The sequence below is a fragment of the Patella vulgata genome, chromosome 6, assembly GCF_932274485.2.
Source record: "Patella vulgata chromosome 6, xgPatVulg1.2, whole genome shotgun sequence".
NCBI lineage: Eukaryota > Metazoa > Mollusca > Gastropoda > Patellidae > Patella > Patella vulgata.
In genome coordinates, this window is record NC_065884.2 from 72,076,400 (window position 1) to 72,097,701 (window position 21,302).

The 21,302-nt window shown below is 37.1% G+C and overlaps 1 protein-coding gene and 1 long non-coding RNA gene across 3 annotated transcripts in view; both read left to right on the forward strand.

Annotated features, from left to right (window-relative positions):
• Positions 1-44: 44 nt before the first annotated feature.
• LOC126825548 (uncharacterized) lies at positions 45-3,696 on the forward strand. Its single transcript, XR_007682051.2, has 3 exons — positions 45-2,824; positions 3,020-3,094; positions 3,259-3,696. It is a non-coding gene; the product is annotated as an uncharacterized LOC126825548 (long non-coding RNA).
• A 3,103-nt stretch (positions 3,697-6,799) lies between these two features.
• LOC126825504 (mediator of RNA polymerase II transcription subunit 25) overlaps positions 6,800-21,302 on the forward strand; it is a 36,625-nt gene continuing 22,122 nt past the window's right edge. Inside the window, exons 1-8 of one of the 2 annotated variants that reach the window (XM_050555145.1) lie at positions 6,800-7,128; positions 11,711-11,756; positions 13,956-14,080; positions 16,243-16,341; positions 17,039-17,159; positions 18,458-18,523; positions 19,196-19,286; positions 20,533-20,598. In XM_050555145.1, the coding sequence (XP_050411102.1) occupies positions 7,016-7,128; positions 11,711-11,756; positions 13,956-14,080; positions 16,243-16,341; positions 17,039-17,159; positions 18,458-18,523; positions 19,196-19,286; positions 20,533-20,598 (727 nt within the window). In that variant the 5' untranslated portion in view covers positions 6,800-7,015. Of the gene's footprint in view, positions 7,129-11,710; positions 11,757-13,955; positions 14,081-16,242; positions 16,342-17,038; positions 17,160-18,457; positions 18,524-19,195; positions 19,287-20,532; positions 21,239-21,302 lie in introns of those variants that run through there. The other variant, XM_050555146.2, reaches the window with a different exon arrangement.

The window sequence follows — 21,302 nt, forward strand, 5'->3', positions numbered from 1 at the left end:
GAATTGTTACCGCATGTCCAATCTATTTAATACACAGATTCTATTTCGTTTCGTTTTTATAGTTCAAAATTTCGTTTTACTTGTCTTTACTACACTTGGATCTGGAAGAGTTGTTATTTAACTCGTGTTCTGAATAGTGTCAGGGATAAGCCAATGAAACGGTCTGTTACGACGAGCTTTAGGCGTGTTTTTCACGGAACTGTGAGTAATCCACTAGTAAGATCAATGCTAATTGGTTAATCAAATGTCTGACGTCATAGGGTCATAAGTCGGTCTTTTGACCCCTGACGTGACCTATCGCTATAACTTGTCAGATCTTCATGTAGTGTAGGCCATCGAAAGTATAAAAAAAACGAAACGAAATATAGATCTATATTTTAATCAGATTGTGGCATGTCAATACTCGAAGTCAGGGAAACGAGTATGCCAAATTTCACATTGATCTTGCTTGCATTGGAGGGGCCTTCAGAAGAAGAGTATCCCTTGGGGTCCTAGTCCTGGCCAAAACATTGAGACATAGATATGAGTTCTTGCTAGTAGGTGGTCTATAGTCAAGCTTACTTTTGAAGACGATATTGTTACGCATATAAAGTACCCCTCCTCCACCACGGTGGCTTGGTGAGTAAGACGCTGACTCGCTAGCCTGGGGGTTCGATGTTCGCTTCCGGTGTTGACAGAGAAAGTTCATCAGGATTTTCCGGCGTGGTTTCCCCTTGTCAGTGGTGCAGGACGGGGGGCCTGGCAAGGACAGCTGTCTAGTCGTTCGCATGGGACGAAAACCCGAGGTCCCGTGTACACATTGGCATGCACGTAAAAGATCCCTTGGCAGTTAGAATCCGATATAAGGGTAGGCCGTAGCGCAGCTGACTGAGCTAAATTTCCTTTATAGTAAACTGCATTACGTATATACCGGTCTTCATTAGCCCAGTCGGAACAGTAGAACGTTAAACCCCATTTCATTTCCAAAGGGCGTGGTCACAGCTGATTTTACATATACACGGAGAACAAGCTCCCATAGGCGAGAATAACTTAAATATTGAATTAAACAAGCATACCGAAAACATAAAGGGCGTGTGTACGTCAGGATTTATTAGGAGGATCACGTGGCTAAGCGGGTAAGACACTGGCTCGCTAGCCTGGAGGTCAGGTGTTCGATCCCTGGATTGGCCGAGAAAGTTCTACCAGATTTTCCAGCGTGGTTTCCCCTTGTCAGAGATGCAGGATGGAGGGCCTGAGAAGGACAGCTGTCTAATCGTTCGGATGGGACGAAAAACAGAGGCCCCGTGTACACATTGGCGTGCACGTAAAAGATCCCTTGGCAGTTGGAATTCGATATAAGAGTAGGCCGTAGCACCGCTGCCCGGGCAAAATTTCCCTCATAGCACACTGTATGGCGTATGCCCGTCTTCATTAGCTCAGGTTAGGAGCAGAACATTTCATTTCATTTCAGGAATTTTTAAAATCCATTATTGGTACAAGACGTGTTATCTCCCTTTATGACAAATGTCGGCAATTATTGCATACTGCACGCAGCGACCCATCTGCGTCATACTTCCCAGAATGTGACACTGCCCTGATTACCCGCCATTTAAAACGCTCACGTGATCATTTTGGGGCGGGACTTATCGACTAGACACCGTTCTGTTTAGACAACAGAGTAAAAATAACCCAAGCACGTGTGTTTTATGTAAACACGCCATGTCGCTGACACTCGCGTAAAAGCGATATATAATATGTGCTATGGGTAATATTGCAATAAATTCTTTACCATTGTAAACTGTCTTTAGAGTTTCAATCTGTTTATCTTTCAAAACAAGGTTAGATACTCCTAAATTTGTTTTCGCAAACAAAACCGCCTCTGTGAAATTATGTTTTATGGGCGCCGCCATATTGAATAATTAGAGGACTATTTTGTGATTCGGCTTTGATTAGTTTGACATCTTTCATACACACAGCGGCTAAATAAACATATTTAATTTCATTCAATATGACAATAGAAGAGAAATAAATACTTTTAAAAATTTCTAAAAGCATACTCAGTGTTTTCGACTAAAATCGTCGATGTAGGAATTAAAATGTCGGTTAATTAGCTTAGGGCCTATTCTCAGCCGGAGCTAGCTGTAGATAGGCAGCCTAAGTTTGGGATGCAATTATTGAAAACAGTATTTCTATCACGTTCCACACTGATCCGCAGTGAATATTCGCAGGCTACTACAATCACTGAGAGGGGTGACATCGATGCGACTTAATAAGCCCCCAATATTAACTTTTTTCCTTCTGCAATTGAATCCTAGAACATATTGTTGAAAGATGAGAAAAATATATAAAAGTGGGCCTACCAGTTAAAGATGGGTTTCCGCGTACAAACTGGGTGATTTAATGATATATATGGACCGAAAACATATTCAAACTAATTAATTTGTCATAATTATGCTTCAAATCCTTCTCAAACATTGTAATTGCGAAGGAATGCCCTGCTATTAAAATTCGATCAAACCAGGCCATGTTTACGTCACGTCTTGGGAGTCAGAGGAGAATTCATTGCATATGTGGTAGTGTATATTTGTGTATATTTGTATTTATTGTATCTTGAATATTTGTTGTATTATTGTCCCTTTAATATATTAGTTATTTATGGTATATTTGGTGTTCGTTGTATTGTCCCTTTAATAGTCCATCTCTAAGCTGGTTAAGAATATCTTTACAACAGCAAGTCTAAACTCTACTCACTTTTAACTCACTAAAATAACCACATCTCAGCTTCTCTTTCAAATCTCACTTGCAACTTAACCTTGTTACAAGGAGGATCACATTCTGTCACTTGGTAAGTTTTATATTTATTTGACTGACTTTAATATTTTATCTATTTAATATGGTAATGTAATTAGAATAAATTTATATATGAAATAATTAAGTTATTAGTATATTTCTATAAGTATTTCCATAAGTATGTTTGTGTAATTGAGAATATTCTACTCTCAGCTATTTAGTGTTAATTTATTCATAACCTTAATTTCAGTCTTTGTGTCATACTGTGTCTGTATGGTAGCCATATTTAAGACATCAACCCTATTATAAACTCCTATTTTATAGGGTATGTATATGTATTTGTATGTAATTGTATTAGTTAAAACTCATTGTAAATATCTTATTTATTCCTTTGTTTCAAATCAATTTTTTCCCGCTACTATTTTAAATATATATATAGTGTAAACTATTACTATTCTTGATTTTTATACATTTCTTTATGTCTTTCAGAGTTTTTTTTATATGTATACTAAATTGATGATCCACAATAAAATCCTGAACCCATGACCTGGTGTTTTGTTCGTCTTTGTGAATAGAACCCTGCTACACATACATAAGACGATGTTGTCTTTAATCGCTTACTATTTATTACAAATATCGAATCCTAATTAAATTCTCGGATTATCCACTACCCGCGTCTTTTTCCGTCATTTTGATCTCAGAAAGTATTGTACGTTTAACTCTTCATAAAGTTTATCAACTTGTACATCAAGCGCTCAATGTTCGCTTGTGACCTTTGACATCACGCGTGCAGAAGTTCTTAATCGTCGGGCTGTTGATTAGGGGAACCCTTACATTTTTGTCCTGTATACGCTCCATGAGTGTTTTTCGGGGAATCCAGTATTTTTCTAGTAAGATTGGATATCTCTACTTTCCATATATACCAAAATTACCATACTTGATTGGAAATAAACACCCGATAACAACATTTCTGGAAACCCATCTTTAATATGAACGATATCTTAAATTGTCGCCTATACATTTAATGTGATTGTGTCTTGTATTGTCGTATAACATTGGGGTATTCCCCCTTTCTATTGACGACATACAATAGTTCCGTTCATTGGTTATTCTTGCAATATAATGTTACTATATTAATGACGTCATTAATAACGAATAAGTTACTATTTATATACCTGATGTGTATAATCGCAGCGAGGCTGTCACGGGATTATAAGAAGGAGCTTGGGTGGCTGAATAGGGTTGGGGTGGCCTATTGGTCAAGAGTGTCGCGCTTCGATCTCTAGCTGGTCGGTCACCGTTGGTCTCTATCCCTGGTGGCTTGTGGATTGGGACGCCATCTCAACCTCATGAGCTTACTCCGGGAGCTCCGGTTTCCTCTCACGGGAAAGACCATATTGCGCGTGCGGTAAGATAATAAAAAACGAAAGAAAATAAGACAAGTTCGATGGAAGCGGACGTTAAACACTAAAAAAACAACGAATAGTTGAACGCGTGCACGTTGGATTATAAGGTCTGTCATTGAGTCAAGTGGCGTGGTTTCGATTCTCCGAGTCTACATGACAAGGATTGGGTTTTCTCATGTACCACATTCAACTTAAACATACATTATGCAAGAGCAAAATCTGCTTATTACAAGTCTTTCTTTAGGCCTGAAATGGTATCTAAATTATCAATTAGACATTAATTAACCTATCCAGACCATAATCAACTCTCGATGTCAAGGCTAGCCTTCGATGTTGACTGGATTAGATTCCTATATGCCGCTAACGGCCATTGATAATTAAATCAAAACAATATATAATCGGGACTATGCTGTTTATATTAATGATTTTAGTAATGATGACCGAGACTATGCGAAAATTTCACCCGCTTCGTTCTCGGCTCATAGTGTATCAATTTGACTGAAATTTTCAGCAAATTACCTTTACACTATCTAGTTTTTAACTATTATAGCGAGAACTGCCATCTCTTTATCTTATCTCCCATAATGTATCTTTAAAGTATATATTATAATATCTAAAATATACATACCGGTACCTAAACCCATGCTACATCACAATTATACGTATACCAAATTATGCTCAAATTTCATGATAAGTCAAATTATATATTCAAATTGCATGATATTACCGTACACCAAATCATATGAAGAAGAAGAAGAAATGGGGTTTAACGTCCTACTGTTCTGCTCCTTTTCTGGGCTAATGAAGACGGGCATACGCCATACAGTGTGCTATGAGGGAAATTTTGCCCGGACAGCGGCACTATCGCCTACTCTTATATCGAATTCCAACTGCCAGGACCAAATCATGATAATACAATTATATTATATGTTACTATACTCATATTATATGTATTTACACTCACGTAAAGTAAATACCAATTGCAAATTACACCAAATTATATGTAATTGTTTAGTTCTATGAAAGGCGTCCTGTTTAATATATTGAAGTGTTTAAACAAATGGGTGACAACGAGAAATCGGCTAAATAGGTATTTTGCAAGATTCAACTTTCTTAGACTAACTCACAGACAGTTCTTGCCACCATCAATTGCTGAAATTATGGTACTATCGTCCAGTCATCTGGTGCACAGATTAGTCCAATTAAATAGAATAATGTTGACGTAAAACGAAACACCCAAATATGGTAATTGTCCCGCCCTAATAGCTGACACATCATCTATACTTTCTATATAAGAAAGGGCGAGAATAAATTTCCCTTCAGACATCATTTAGAGATCCTAGGAGAAACATCATTCGGAGTTACTAGGGGAACATCACACCCTCGAGGGAATTATTAGTGAACAGAAATTCGCCCATGTATCTGTCGTCACCCGACACTTCTGTCAGTTACATAGAGGGATAATTGGTGTTTTCTTTTTGCATTCGTCACTTCCGATTATTCAAGCATTGATTAGCCTACGCATCTATCGTAGCAATGATCTCTGTGATAAAATAATATTTGGAACGTGTTTTACCAGTTCTATCACATATGTGATAATGACTGGCACCAATATTGTCCTTTAATGTTTAATTAATAATTTAGAAAACATTTCAGGCCTAAAAGCTGCAATAGGCAGATTTAGCTCTGGCATAATGTGTGTTTAATGGCAATACACTCAAATTATATCCCTTTCTGCCTGGATTATTGAATACTTCCACTAATTATTGCTTATTCTTACAATTCATTGTTAAAAGATGCATTATGCAAGAGCTAAATCTGCCTTAAAATTTAGGCCTGAAATATTTTCTAAATTATTAATTAGACTCGTATTAACAGGGCCAAATCGGATGCTCACGATTTTCAATGGGTTGAAACAAGATCGTCGTTTAATAATTGAATTAAAAAATGTATAATCGAGACTTGGTTTACTATCATACTTTATTTAATATTTCCGTCTTTATTACTCACATTAGCCCAGTCGGAGAAGAACAGTAGGCCTAAGGGCGTTAAACTAAACTCCATTTCGTTTCATTTATTAAATATTCATAACTGAACAAAGAAAACATGCTTCCCAGTTTGATTTTATTATTCCATAAATAGTAAACCAATTAAGCCACTTAAGTAAATCTGTATTGGACTACTTTCTTAATTGTTTATTTGCTTTACTCGGGAATTGCAGGACGCGTTTTCGGTCGTAAAATTTCCAAAGTTTTATTACTTTTAATATTAAATCACAGGCAGCCACAGCGCATGACCAGATATCACGTTACCGGGGGAAAACCAATGACGTCTGTACTGACGTCATTGGGAAAACCGTAAGATCGTGTTGAAATTGTATCGTGACGAATAAGACCCACACAAGTAACGAAAAGACTTTCAAGAAACGAATCATCTCTTAAGTAGAGTTGTCTACCTTTAATTGGTATCAAACGCGTATTAATATTATTTCATCCAATTAAACTTGATTATTAGCCTTTATCATGCGATATAGAATATAATTGTACTTATGAATTATCATGTTATGTACCCGTGTCCACGAGAATAACTGTTATTCTACAACGTATGTGGGAATAATAGTATAACTCTCGAACTATGTTCTGACGCGAATGGATAATATGGGTAAAGGAAGTTGTTAGTTATTTCCGCCATATGGAAAATGAATAACCAGGATGTGGAGAGCTGAATAAATATTGCTATTTATTGTCATTGTTTTTTTACAACTGGCTGAGTCCGGTGTCATGTTTTGTTAGCTTTATTTTTGTTAATTAAGTTTTTGTTTAATTGTTTTTTTCCTAAAAATGGTGGTCTCCACTAATCCTGTTTACGATGTGGTTTTTGTTGTGGAAGATACGGCGAACTTAGCAGCTTACATGGAAACACTCAAAGCCAACTACATTTTGCCAACACTGAAGTAAGTATTCTACAACTTCTCGGTCGCCGTGAACATCTTATCTTATCTATACACAGCATATTATGCATACCGGTTGCGGTATGTAGACGCAATGGGAATTCCCGACTCATTCATATTCACATGGGATGACTGATATGACTATTATGAGTCATTACTCTCAGTCTCACAATGATATGTAATAATACTCATACTGCCTGTAAGTGAAATGAAATGGGGTTTAACATCCTACTGTTCTGCTCCTAACCTGGGCTAATGAAGACGGGCATACGCCATACAGTGTGCTATGAGAGAAATTTTGCCCAGGCAGCGGCGCTACGGCCTACTCTTATATCGAATTCCAACTGCCAGGGGATCTTTTACGTGCATTCCAATATATACATGGGTCCTTGTTTTTTCGTCCCATCCGAACGACTAGACAGCTGTCCTTATCAGGGCCCTCCGTCCTGCATCACTGACAAGGGGGAACCATGCCAGAAAATCGGGATGAACTTTCTCGGCCAATGCAGGGATCGAACACCCGACCTCCAGACTAGCGAGCCAGCGTCTTACCCACTTATTCAAGTGATCCTCAAAAATGATATGTAATGATACTCATACTGCATGTCATGTATGAAAGATGAACACTAAATAAAATAAGGTACATATACATGTACATACATGTACATATAGTTAGAATTCACACTTTCAAAGACAGCACATTTGTATGCATACGGGTGGCCTGCAGTGGACTGAACGTAGTCGTGAGTCATTAATTACTCTCCCAATAATATAACAGTATAAGTAAAGTAGGACTGATGTGTTTCTTTTTAGCTACGATTGGATGCCTATAGTTTCACCTGGCGAACTTAATTTCTTTATTGATGCATGTAACATCTTAAAATTAAATAAGTTAATTTTATACTAATTAGAACTAATTAAACGTACCCAGCCCAATGTAGTAAAACCACTTTCATTTTATCTGCAAGTATTGTCAGTAAAGTTTAATCAAGCAGTGTCGCCGGGGAGACATTCCTCACGGGGTCAATCACTTTGAATTGCACATGACGTCAGAATTTTTGGACCAAACCCAACCCTAACCCTAGCACGCGTTTCCTGTCAGTGTCGCTAAAAATAAACCATCATCTCGTTTATGAACGCGAGATTTAGTCAATTAACCATGGCCGGTGTTGTGAGGAATGTCTCCCTTGTGCAAAATTTAAACGGATATTGACATTCATAGTTCGGTGGATTAGTCATGCACATCCTCCTTACCTGGTGGTTTTATGTTGGAACCGTATCTTCATTGGCTAGCTTGTACATAACATATATTTAGCCCCGCCTTCATGACGTAAAGACGTCAAACCTATTCCATATCCCCTTGACAGTGGTGCAGCACGTACATGTAGGGCCTGACAAGTACAGCTGTCTAGTTGTTTGGATGAGACGAAAAACCGAGGCCCTGTGTATACATTGGTGTGCCCGTAAAAGATCCCTTGGCAGTTTGAATCGAATATAAGAGTAGGTAATAGTGCCGCTGCTCGGGCCAAATTTCCCTGGTTGTACGTGGCAAGGAGTTGGACTGCCTGTCCAACCTTGTGGGTTTTCTCCAGTTTCCTCCCACTGCTAAAGACCCTTTAATTCAAATAAAGTTGAATCATATGTTAGTCCCGAAGTGACTTTGTTTGTGTTGAGTGGACGTTAAGCTCTCTCTTTCTTGCCACCTATAACGGTAGACCATTTCTTAATCTGATTGAATGAAAGCCAGGAGAGAATTGATCTGCCGTTCATGTAGGTTTTGTTGATGTTAGGTATCCACAGTCTTGATTCGTGCTGCGACTCAAATAGTGATTTTAATCGTGTAGTAATTGCATTGGTTCTATCAGGTCTTAACATACATGAATATTGAGGTCTGTTGTACATAGCAATCATGCGATCCTATCGTAACACATCACACGACAATGGAAACCTGACATAAACAACCAAGTGTAGACTTATCTGTTAAAAATTGGAGGTTTATTAGAAATTGTTGGAAGAATGCACGATAATGAGTGGCAACTTTAATATCCGAGGACTAATAATATACCTGTAGGCTACGTAATGTATATTAATAGATTAATCCAGGGTATTCTAGGGAAGTATTTACGCACTGTTCTTAAAAATATGAAAGCCCTGTCATACCCATTCACATACAGGATTTCAGGTATCTTGTCTGACGTGTATGTCCTTTGTCATAAATCCATACCTATACATGTATTTATTACTTCCTTGTAAGGTGTTTGCCTGTGAATATGAATAATTTTGAATGTTATATGACATGAAAGCTAATGCCTAATATAAATGTATCCGAACGTGCTCTATATTCAATCTATAGTCAGTTAAATACATATACATAGGCCTATACACTGTAACCCAGGTATCGTTTAATCTTGTGTTTCTAGCACTAATTTCTTTCACAGTCGTTTAATATCAAATCTTTGTTTAAAAATTCATAAAAACTGTTTAAAATCCCCATAAATCGTTTAATTTGTACATGTACATGTGTCCAGTTTAAAGCTGACTGATTAATTTTGATAATGAGTGTCCAATTTACAAATATTTAATTTCCTGATCACTGTTCAAAAATTAATCATTATACATCATTAATCAATTGGGTTGTTTATTTTTTAACAATGATTGAGAAATTAAACACTTGTAAATTGGACACTCGTTATCAAAATTGAATGGTCAGCTTTAAACTGGACAGAAGTACAAATTAAATGATTTTATGGTGATTTTAAACAGTTTTTACAAATTTTTAAACAAAGATTGGATATTAAACGAATGTGAAAGAAACTAGTGCTAGATACACAAGATTAAACGATACCTGGGTTACAGTGATAGTACAGGTACATACATGTATAGATGATATATTGTATATCAAGCCTGAAAATAACAATTTTAGTTGTAGGCCTACCTGACAAAATGATAAACACAAATGGAGTTGTACTGGACATTTTTAACTTTGTGTCGGTATTATTTTGGTGGTGGGGGGTTGGATGGGCGAATGGGCTGCGTGTTGCATCATAAGGTCAGTCATTGAGTCAGCTGACATGGTTACGATTCCCCGGTTGTAGGTTACAAGGAGTAGTGTTGCATGTCAACCTCGTGTTTTTCCTCCGGGTCCTCCGGTTTCCTCCCACTGCTAAAGACCCCTACGCGCAAGCAAATTATTGAAATAAAATTGAACCGTATGTTAATCCCGAAATGACATAGTTTGTGTTGATTGGACATTAAACTAACCCCATTTCTCTCTCTCGTGCCGGTAGTATAAAAATATTAATTCAAAAACTAAAAATAGGCAAATCTGTGCCAGACAAAATGATAGACATGCTGTCTATAACAGGTGCTCTTATTTCCAGGCTTGTAAATGTACCGTATATTTTAATTTATGTATTTTTGTTTATGTTGATTGTACATTGTATCGCATATGATATGGGCGGGGCAACAGACGCTATCGTTTGATTGTCAGTTGTTTGCATAACTTGGAGTAAACGGGAATTGTTGTTTCTCTTTTACCGGTAGTCAGGATTTAAGTCGTGAGTAGCTGATCATGATAAATTATTTCTACAGGTATTATTTAATTTGTTTATCATCAAAACCGATTCATTTATCACAGACACTTACTCACAAATTTAACAGGATGTAATAGACGGCCATGTTTGTTGTGGGCGGGACTTTAATGACAATTTCACTACCATACGAGCAACAGAATTACAGCTAAAAGTTATGCAATAATGCAATTGCATATTATTATTAATATAAACAAATGTAACAAAAACAATTTATTTCATAAAGAAATATAATTATATAAAGCTTGATACGGCTAAATATCGGTAATTATTATAACTGTAAACAATAGAGTTTGACCTAGTTACTGGAGATCGCAGGTGGATTTGAGTCACGTATGCTATGGCACGAGTTTCACGGGGCGCTGGGAAAGGGTGCGCCTAAAGCACACATATTTTTTTTTCCTGAAACACCTCTGCCAAAGTCGCCCTGCGCCTTATCTACGCATGCGCCTAATACACCGAAAAATACGGTATATTTTAATTTATGTATTTTTGTGCATATACATTGTATCACATATGATTTTATTTCTGTATGATCCCTGTGTATATATATGTAGCAACTTGAAATCTAAAGTCTAACTTCATTTAAAGGCTCAATACCACTCTTGTTGTAACAGAATAATATGTCATAATCTTTATTCTGGTCAACAAATTGTACTATTTTACAGTATTTCAATTAATTGATGATACAAATTTCATCTTAACACACCTACATGTACTTTAAAAAAATGGAAAAATTCAACTAAATGATTTGAAAAGCCTAATGTAAACCTTTTCAAATGTGACTTGGATTTAAAAATATTTACGAACCCTCAGAACAAGTAAAATAGGATGTAATGGATAATTTACACAACAGGTAGGACACTTAAACATCTAATACTTAGAATAAGGCTAATATTTATTTACTGGAGCTGTCAAGCCAGCAAGAGTGTTATTGTCCCTTTAAAGATCCCCCCCCCCCCCTAACATCTACTTAGCTAATGCTTTCATTACAGATATTTTAATGGTGGGCCACCTGATTCCATTGACTATGGACATGACGTAAGTTTTACTAAATCAATATTTAAATATGGTCGTATATATTGTGGTCATTCTTCTCTGTGGTTCATGAGACGAAGGTGCTGATTGATTTTCAACAATTACCGATAAATTCTGTTGGAATTCTGGCTCTTGATCAATTTGAAAAACTTTGTTTATGCTCTAGAGACTAAAGTTATCATCCTATGTGATATTTATACATGTAGCCTAAATGTTTAACTGTATATAAAACGCCTATTGATTTTCAATGATTTCCAATAATTTTGTCGGAGGCATAGCCCATGAAAAATTCTATGGACATTCTAGTTATTCAATGAAATAATGTATGTGCACATGCATGTATGTTATAAATCGCCATAGCACATGTATATTCTAGTAGGAGGTCGGAGGGGGGGGGAGCATTAAGGGATTGCCCTTAAACATGCATTATGCAAGAGCTAAATCTGCCTATTGCAGGTCTTCTTTAGGCCTTAAATGTTTTCTAAAGTATTAATTAGACATTAATTAAAGATACATCATGGGAGATAAGATAAAGAGCTGACAGTTCTCGCTATAATAGTTAAAAACTAGATAATGTAAAGGTAAATTGTTCAAGATTTCAGTCAAATTGGTCCACTATGAACCGAGATATCAGCTTTGTAAATTTCCGCCTAGCCTCGTTCAACATTACTAAAGTTAGTACGTTAAAAAGCATAGTATCGATTATCCATTGTTTTGATTTAATTATCAATGAGCGTTTGCAGCATATAGGATTCTAATCCAGTCGATATCGAAGGCTAGCCTTGACATCGAGAGTTGATTATGGTATGGATAGGTTAATTAATGTCTAATTAATAATTTAGATAAGATTTCAGGCCTAAAGAAAGACCTGCGATAAGCAGATTTAGCTCTTGCATAATGCATGTTTAACTGATCCAGGCCTTCAGCTGTAGAGTCCAGTGATATGGTTCCACACTTATTCATGACCCATTTGATTATAATACAGATCTATGTTTCGTTTCGTTTTTTTTATACTTTCAATGGCCTACACTACATGAAGATCTGACAAGTTATAGCGATAGGTCACGTCAGGGGTCAAAGGACCGACTTTTGACCTATGACGTCAGACATTTGATTAACCAATCAGCATTGATGTTACTAGTGGATTACCCATAGTTCCGGGCAAAAAAGGTCAAACACTCGATTCGACAGACCATTTGATTGGCTGACACCTCATTTCAAGCAGAACACGAGTTAAATAACAAGTCTTCCAGATCCAACCAAGTGTGGTAAAGACAAGTAAAACGAAATTTTGAACTATAAAAACGAAACGAAATAGGATCTGTGTTTTAACCAGATTGATTCATGACAAGGAATACATGCAGGGTGGCCTGCCCAACCCTGTGAGTTATCTCTGGCTACAAGCAACTGAATTACTGAAATAGAGTTCTACATGTACATTGTACATTGTATAGTTCCCAAAATGACTGCTTGTATTAATGGAGTTTGAATTTTAAGCCCCATTTATTTCGATCTCCCTCTCCGTGTATGAGAACGGCAGTATACATGTACTGTTAGATGGTTATAGATCCCCGATAATAAGTTCTTTATTGTATATTTGGGGGTTGAATGGCCGAATGGTTAGCGCGTGCATGCTGTATCATAAGGTCTGTCATTGAGTCAACTGGCGTGGTTTCAAATACATGTACGTGACAAGGAGTAGGGTTGCCTGTCCAACATCGCGGGTTTTCTCCGGTTTCCTACCACTGCTAAAGACCCCTACGCGCAAGCAAATTATTGAAATAAAATTGAACCGTATGTTAGTCCCGAAATGACCTACTTTGTGTCGAGTGGACTTAACCCCGTTTCTCTCTCTCTCTCTCTCTCTCTCTATTGTATATAACATGTATTCAACAGTTTAACTATATTCTGTATGTTTTGTTTTATATATTATTCAACAGTTCAGCTGTAGCCTATGTTTTGTTTTTTATATTATTCAACAGTTCAGCTGTAGCCTATATGTTTTGTTTTATATATTATTCAACAGTTCAGCTGTAGCCTGTATGTTTTGTTTTATATATTATTCAACAGTTCAGCTGTAGCCTATATGTTTTGTTTTATATATTATTCAACAGTTCAGCTGTAGCCTATATGTTTTGTTTTATATATTATTCAACAGTTCAGCTGTAGCCTGTATGTTTTGTTTTTTATATTATTCAACAGTTCAGCTGTAGCCTGTATGTTTTGGTAACATATAACAGTGGTGATTCAATGTCATCGCTATCTGCTAACTGTACCAGACCTACAACTAGTATACATGAATTTACAACATGGCTCGATGGAACTGAGTAAGTATTTCTAGCACAGAACATCTGTTCATTTTTTATGGACTGAAAAATGTTAATTTGATGAGATGAATGACAAAATAGATGTATATAGCTATAATTACCAGTTATCAAATTACAGGGGCCTGCCCCACGTCAGAAAATCCTGATGAACTTTCTTTGCGTGCATGTAAAAGATCCCTTGGCAGTTGGAATTCGATATAAGAGTAGGCCATGGTACCACCGCCCAAGCCAAACTTCCCTCATAGTACACTGCGTGGCGTTAGCCCATCATCAGTAGCCCAGTAGGATGTATAACTCCATTTCATTTCATAAGTGTGCACTTTAGATCATAAATGAAATGAAATGGGATTTAACGTCCTACTGTTCTGCTCCTATACTGGGCTAATGAAGACGGGCATACGCCATACAGTGTGCTATGAGGGAAATTTTGCCCAGGCAGCGGCACTATCGCCTACTCTTATATCGAATTCCAACTGCCAAGGGATCTTTTACGTGCATTCCAATGTTTACACGGGACCTCGGTTTTTTCGTCTCATCCGAAAGACTAGACAGCTGTCCTTGTCAAGACCTCCGTCCTGCATCACTGACAAGGGGAAACCACGTCGAAAAATCGGGATGAACTTTCTCGGCACTTTAGATTATAAGGTCTGTCGTTGAATCAAGTTGCGTGGTTCAGATTCCCTGCTTACAGTATATGTCTAGGAGTAGGGTCTCCTGTTCAACCTCGTGCGTTTCCTGTGGTTTGGGGGGTTGGATGGCTGAATGGTTAGCGTGTTTCGAATCCCCGGTTGTACGTGACAAGGAGTAGGGTCGCCTGTCCAACCTCGTGGGTTTTCTCCGGGTCCTCCGGTTTCCTCCTACTGCTAAAGACCCCTACGCGCATGCGAATTATTGAAATAAAATTAAACCATATGTTAGTCCCGAAATGACCTAGTTTGTGTCGAGTGGGCGTTAAACTCCATTTCTCTCTATCCCTTTCCTGTGGTTTCCTCCCACAACTAAAGGCCACTATGCACAAGGGAATTATTGAAGTAAAAATTAACCAAACATGTATGTTAGTCTTGAAATGTGTTGACGTTAAACTTCATTTTTCTGTCTCTCTGGGTTTGTTGTTCATGACTTAAACATACATTATGCAAGAGCTAAATCTGTCTATTGCAGATCTTTTTTTAGGCCTGAAATGTTATCTAAATTATTAATTAGACATTAATTAACTTATCCAGACCATAATCAACTCTTGATGTCATCGCTAGCCTGCGATATTTACGGGATTAGGATCCAATTTGCTGCTCAACTTTCATTCATCATTTAATCATGAAATGGATAATCAAGACTGTTTTTTATAGTATGGACTTTAGTAATAAACTTAAGTAATAATGATCGGGGCTAGGCCAAAAAATGTGGTCGTATATTGTCGTCGCCCCCGTCCGTCCAGCCGTCCGGCGTCCACAAGCAAGCTAAAGTTAATATCCGATTGACTTTAAATTTATACACAGTGTTTAAGGTCATGAGACAAAGAATCCTATTGATTTTCAGCGATTTCCGATAATTACTGCCAGAGTTATGGCCCTTGATCACTTAAAAAAATCTTGTGGACGCTCTAGAGGTCAAAGTTAATATCTGATTGACTTTAAATTTATACACAGTGTTTAAGGTCATGAGACATAGAATCCTATTGATTTTCAACGATTTTTGATAATTACTGCCAAACTTATGGCCTTGATCACTTTGAAAAATCTTGTGACGCTCTAGAGGCTAAAGTTATCATCCAATTGACTTCAGATTGATAATTACTTCATGAGTTGTTACTCTTAATCAGATTTTAGTGTATTATAAATGTTTCATTACCCAAAAAAGTAAAAAATAGGCAACAACACTTGTTGACTGCCCAGACGATTTAGCTGCTGTAGGCGTATGTTTCATTGCCTGGCAACCTCTCTTTAACTATTATAGTGAGAACTGCCAGCTCTTTATCTAATTTCCCATAATGCATCTTTAATAAGAAATACTTTTTACCATCAATGACCTTATTAGTCTGGATGATTTAGTCTCATATAGTCTTGTACATCATCCATAAAAATTAAGGATAAAGCAGAATTTCATTTATCTTCAATAAAGTATATAACACATTTTTTTCTAATTCATGTTGTATTTTTGTTCAGGTTTTTAGGCGGAGCTGGTCAGAGTAGTAGCCTGTTAGCGGAAGGTTTGAGTACAGCCTTGCAAGTATTTGATGATATTAAAACCCGAAGACATGAAAGGTGTGTGTAACAGTTTTGTGAGAATGACAATATGGGATGGGTTTCGTTTTTTTTTTATTATTGATGTCGCATTAAATTTGTAAGGTGATTTCCAAGATATTGCCGTTGATCAGGTTGAAAAGTCTTAAGTTATAAGGGAGGGTGGATGGCTAAATGGTTAGCATGTGCGCACTGTATCATAAAGTCTGTCATTGAGTCAACTGGCGTGGTTTCGATTCCCCGGTTATACGTGACAAGGAGTAGGGTCGCCTGTCCAACCTCGTGGGTTTTCTCCGGGCCCATTTCATTTGCCCGGGAGGGTCGTTAATTGAAGTGTGTTATTGAATCAAATGGTGTGGTTTTGATTCCCAGGTTGTATGTGACAGGGGGTACGGTCGCCTGTACAACCTTGTGGGTTTTCTCCAGGTCCTCCTGGTTTTCTCCCACTGGTAAAGACCCCTAAGCCTATGCAAATTATTAAAATAAAATGGAACCATACGTTAGTCTTAAAATGACCTGGTTTGTTTGAAGTTAATGTTAAGCCCCATCTCCCTCTCTCCCTAGCTTATTATTGTTATTATTTTACTTGTTGTTTGATGAATTCGTCATATGTTTTTTATTGTTTATTTCAGTGTTATCAGTCAGAAACATTGTATTTTGTATTGTTTATTTCAGCATTATCAGTCAGAAACATTGTATTTTGTATTGTTTATTTCAGCATTATCAGTCAGAAACATTGTATTTTATTGTGTAACTCTCCTCCATACCATCTTCCGAGTCAAGAAAGTTTTAATTATTCTGGTTTATATAGTAATCAGATAGCGGCAATGATGGCAAAGGTATTTATACTATGTAACCTTTTCTGGTTAATCCCGATTGATTTTGTTATGTAGTAATGTACTGGTTGATGATCGGTCATAATTTGGGACAGAAATTTGCGCTGAGAATGGTAGTGTTTGAGTGGGGTCTAATCAAACGAAATACTGTGAGGAATGTGGTTATAAGAGCCTTTATCTGTTTCCATATAGGCCTGTCATTGAGTCAGCTGGCATGGTTTTGAATCCCCGGTTGTATGTGACAAGGAGTAGGGTCGCCTGTCCAACCTTGTGGGTGTTCTCCGGTTTCCTCCCACTGCTAAAGACCCCTACGTGCAAGCGAAGTATTGAAATAAAATTAAACCATATGTTAGTCCCGAAATGACCTAGTTTGTGTCGAGTGAGTGCCGCTGTCCGGGCCAAATTTCCCCCACAACACACTGTATGACGTATGCCCGTCTTCATTAGCCCAGTAGGACGTTAAACCCCATTTTATTTCTATTCATGTTATATATTCAGCCCTGGGATTTTAGTCTTGATTGCCAGCCATATACATGTTTTTGCCAGCGGGAAAATGACGCGTTTCTGTGGGCGATTTTCTGTTTGTATATCCATTTGTACAGAAAAACCGCTGAAAAGTTTGGGGAATTTCTTGTTAATGACGTCATAGATGAGAATTTTCTCTTTACAACGTGGAGGCTGAGATTGGCTGACATTGTTAACGTGCAATTGCCGCTTTTTGCAGAAACAAAAGCGGTTAATTGACTTTGTGGAAGAGAAACTTTGTTTTTTTAACTCCAGCGAAAAAGTTGCCGAAACGCTTACATTGAAACGTTCCCATTATATTTGCATCATACCGACTTTTTTCACCAGCCGAAATGCCTACATGGATCGCTGGTCTTGATCTTGCTGCTTACCACATCTGGGGCCTTAAATTATTCAAGAAACTTTAAACTAAGATTTTCTAAAAGATCCAGCCTTTTCATTGGTGGGTGGGGGGTGGATGGCTGAATGGTTAGCGTGCACGCGCTGTATCATAAAGTCTGTCATTGAGTCGACTGGCGTGGTTTCGAATCCCCGGTTGTACGTGACAAGGAGTAGGGTCGTCTGTCTTATTGAAATAAAACCATATGTAAGTCCCGAAATGACCTAGTTTGTGTCGAGTGGACGTTAAACCCCATTTCTCTCTCTCTTTCTTTTCATTGGTTGAGCAGTGGGAGGAAACCGGAGGACTCGGGGGTGGGGGAGGGGAAAACCCACGAGGTTGGACAGGCGACTGAATAAACATACGCTTGTATAAATCTTGTTTTGTTTTATTTTAGAGAGGCATCAACCTGTCAATCATCTCACCTAGAAAAATCCCAGCCTTACAGGAACTGTTCGAAGAGGTAAGTCAGGATTTTAGGGTACTGGGCTCTCATTAAAAATGTCTTTTGAAAGTCTGCAAAGATGTTTGGGTGGGGGAGCTATCTCAAGGGCGGTCCATGTGCACATAAAATAATCATTGACAGTGAAACAAAGATTTGATATTAAACGAATGTGAAAGAAATTAGTGCTAGATACACAAGATTAAACAATACCTGGGTTACAGTGTGAAATACTGTACCAATAAGAAGGCTGTAAATGCTGCTCTCCAGGCAAATATTTCCTTGCTTAGTACATAATATTCATTGATGGTTATTGCCACTGCAGTCTCGATATGGTACCTACACTGTAATGTGATTCAGGTGCTACGATACGATTCATATCACGATTCATAACTAGGTCAGTATTTACCAAGAAAACAACAGGATAAATGAATAATTGACATATTTAGTACTGCCATTGTTGAAGAAATAAAACTGTTTTATTTTACAATATTGATGTGGATCAAAATAAAGACCAGAATAATTTAGAGAGTGTTTGTGTACTTTCAGCTCTTTATCTGATCCTACCTAATTCCCCTTTAAGCACTGTTCCTTACACAACGAACAAAGTCTGTACATTTTAAACAGTAGATATATCAAAATTAGTTTATCTTCTTGCTCATATAATTATTTATATCTTTGTTCTGTTTACAGGCGTCATCCCCAGATCTGGCCTATTTACCCCATAAAGACTATACGATAGATCCTAGGCATATGGTTTTATTGCATGGATATCAACTCGAAGGTAAGCATTGTCTGTTGTATCTATGGCACTCTGGTTTAATCTGTTTATCAACGTGGAATGACTCTCTTAGCCAAGCCTGGGCATAAAGCATCTGCCACAGACAAGTAGGACACAAATTATCACACAACATATGGGTCATTCCATGTCAAATCACCCAATGGGTTAAACCCCACCTCCTTGGATTTTCATGAAATTTTATGTACATGTTTATATGGTGTGGTAAAGCTGATTTCCTAAATTGTATCCCATTTTCACAAATTTCGGTCACCCATAGCAACCAAACCGTTCCAATTTCGTTAAAATTTAGGAAATCAGCTTTACCACCCCACATAAACATATACATAAAATTTCATGAAAATCGAAGGAGGTGGGATTAAAATTTTTAATTTTTTGGGGTGATCTAACACGGAATGATATTTTGTGTATGACAATGTCTGTGACAGATGCCTTATGTCCAGACTTGTATACGTACATTGTGCAATAAATTGTAGTTGACAAAGTCTGTAACAAGTTGCTTATACCACGGCTGGCATTTAATCCACTTTATACACAGGTGTTTATATAATGAAAAATTTGTCATTTGGTTTAAGCAATGCTCCTGCCAAATTTTAATGAATGTCACTGGTGGAAATATTTATTAGTTCATTAAAGGAAAATCTCTTTAAGGTCACTGATTACACATATTGCAAGCAATATCTAATTTCATATTCCTAAATGCCCACTAAAATGTACTCAAATTGATTATTTAAAATTCAATTTAGAAAACAAAACCAAAGTATCAAAGCTAGATAATCTCCCGTTTATATTCAATCGGAATAAAATGTGGCTTAACTAGTTCATTTCAGGACTAACATATGGTTGAATTTTATTTCAATAATTCGCTTGCTCATATAGGGGTCTTTAACAGTGGGAGGAAACCGGAGGACCCGGAGAAAACCCACAAGGTTGGACAGGCGACCGTTTAACCGGGGAATCGAAACAACGCTAGTTGACTGAATGACAGACCTTGTGATAAACCGCACACATGCTAACAAAAATTAAGATGCATCATGCCTTTGTAAATAGTGAAGAGAAGCTTTAAGATAGAAAAAGTATTAATAATAAAACAAAAAAATCAAAAAATCTGAAAAAACTTTAAGCTATACATTATATCATCTATTAAGTTTGTGTCTTGTGGTAAGCAAGGTGTCCAGTACAGAACAATGGGTGATGGCCTAAATGAGCTTTATTTTTATCCATCTTGCAGAACGATCTCACAGTCCAAGTTTAGAGGATGAAAAGCAGACGTCTGAATTTATCAAATTAAACATAGGTAAGACAGAAGGTTCTGATTGGTTGATTCCAGATCAACCTAGCAATCAAAACCTGTGGTACTGAAGGAAAGATATATATGTTCGACTTAAAAACAAAAATCGTTCAGAATGAAGGGAAATATGAGTTTTTTTCTTGTTGTTCCATTTTATTTTTCAGTTGTTTGCTTCATTTATTTAAAGGGAGACACATTTAGTAGGTTGTGATTGGTTGATTCCAGATCACCAACTACCAATCAGAAAATTCAACTAAATCTTTCAAAAAGCTTTAATTATTGAAACAAAGCTCAAAGTTATTACATTCCCAGAATGCGAGAGAGAGAGAGAGAAATGGGGTTTAACGTCCACTCAACACAAACTAGGTCATTTCGGGACTAACATATGGTTTAATTTTTATTGCTCCTGTTTGCTCACTACACTTATTATTTTAACGTTTTCTGATTAACGCCCTTTTGTAAAGTATTTGATTTTTTGATCACTGTTAAAAAATAAACAACCCAGTTGATTATTGATGTATAATGATTGATTTTTGAACAGTGGTCAGGAAATTGAATATTTGTAAATTCGTCACTCATTATCAAAAATGAATGGTCAGCTTTAAACTGCACGCAAGTACAAATTGGATGATTTTTGGTGATTTTAAATGCTGGTTACAAATTATTAAACAATGATTTGATATTTAACGAATGTGAAAGAAATTAGTGCT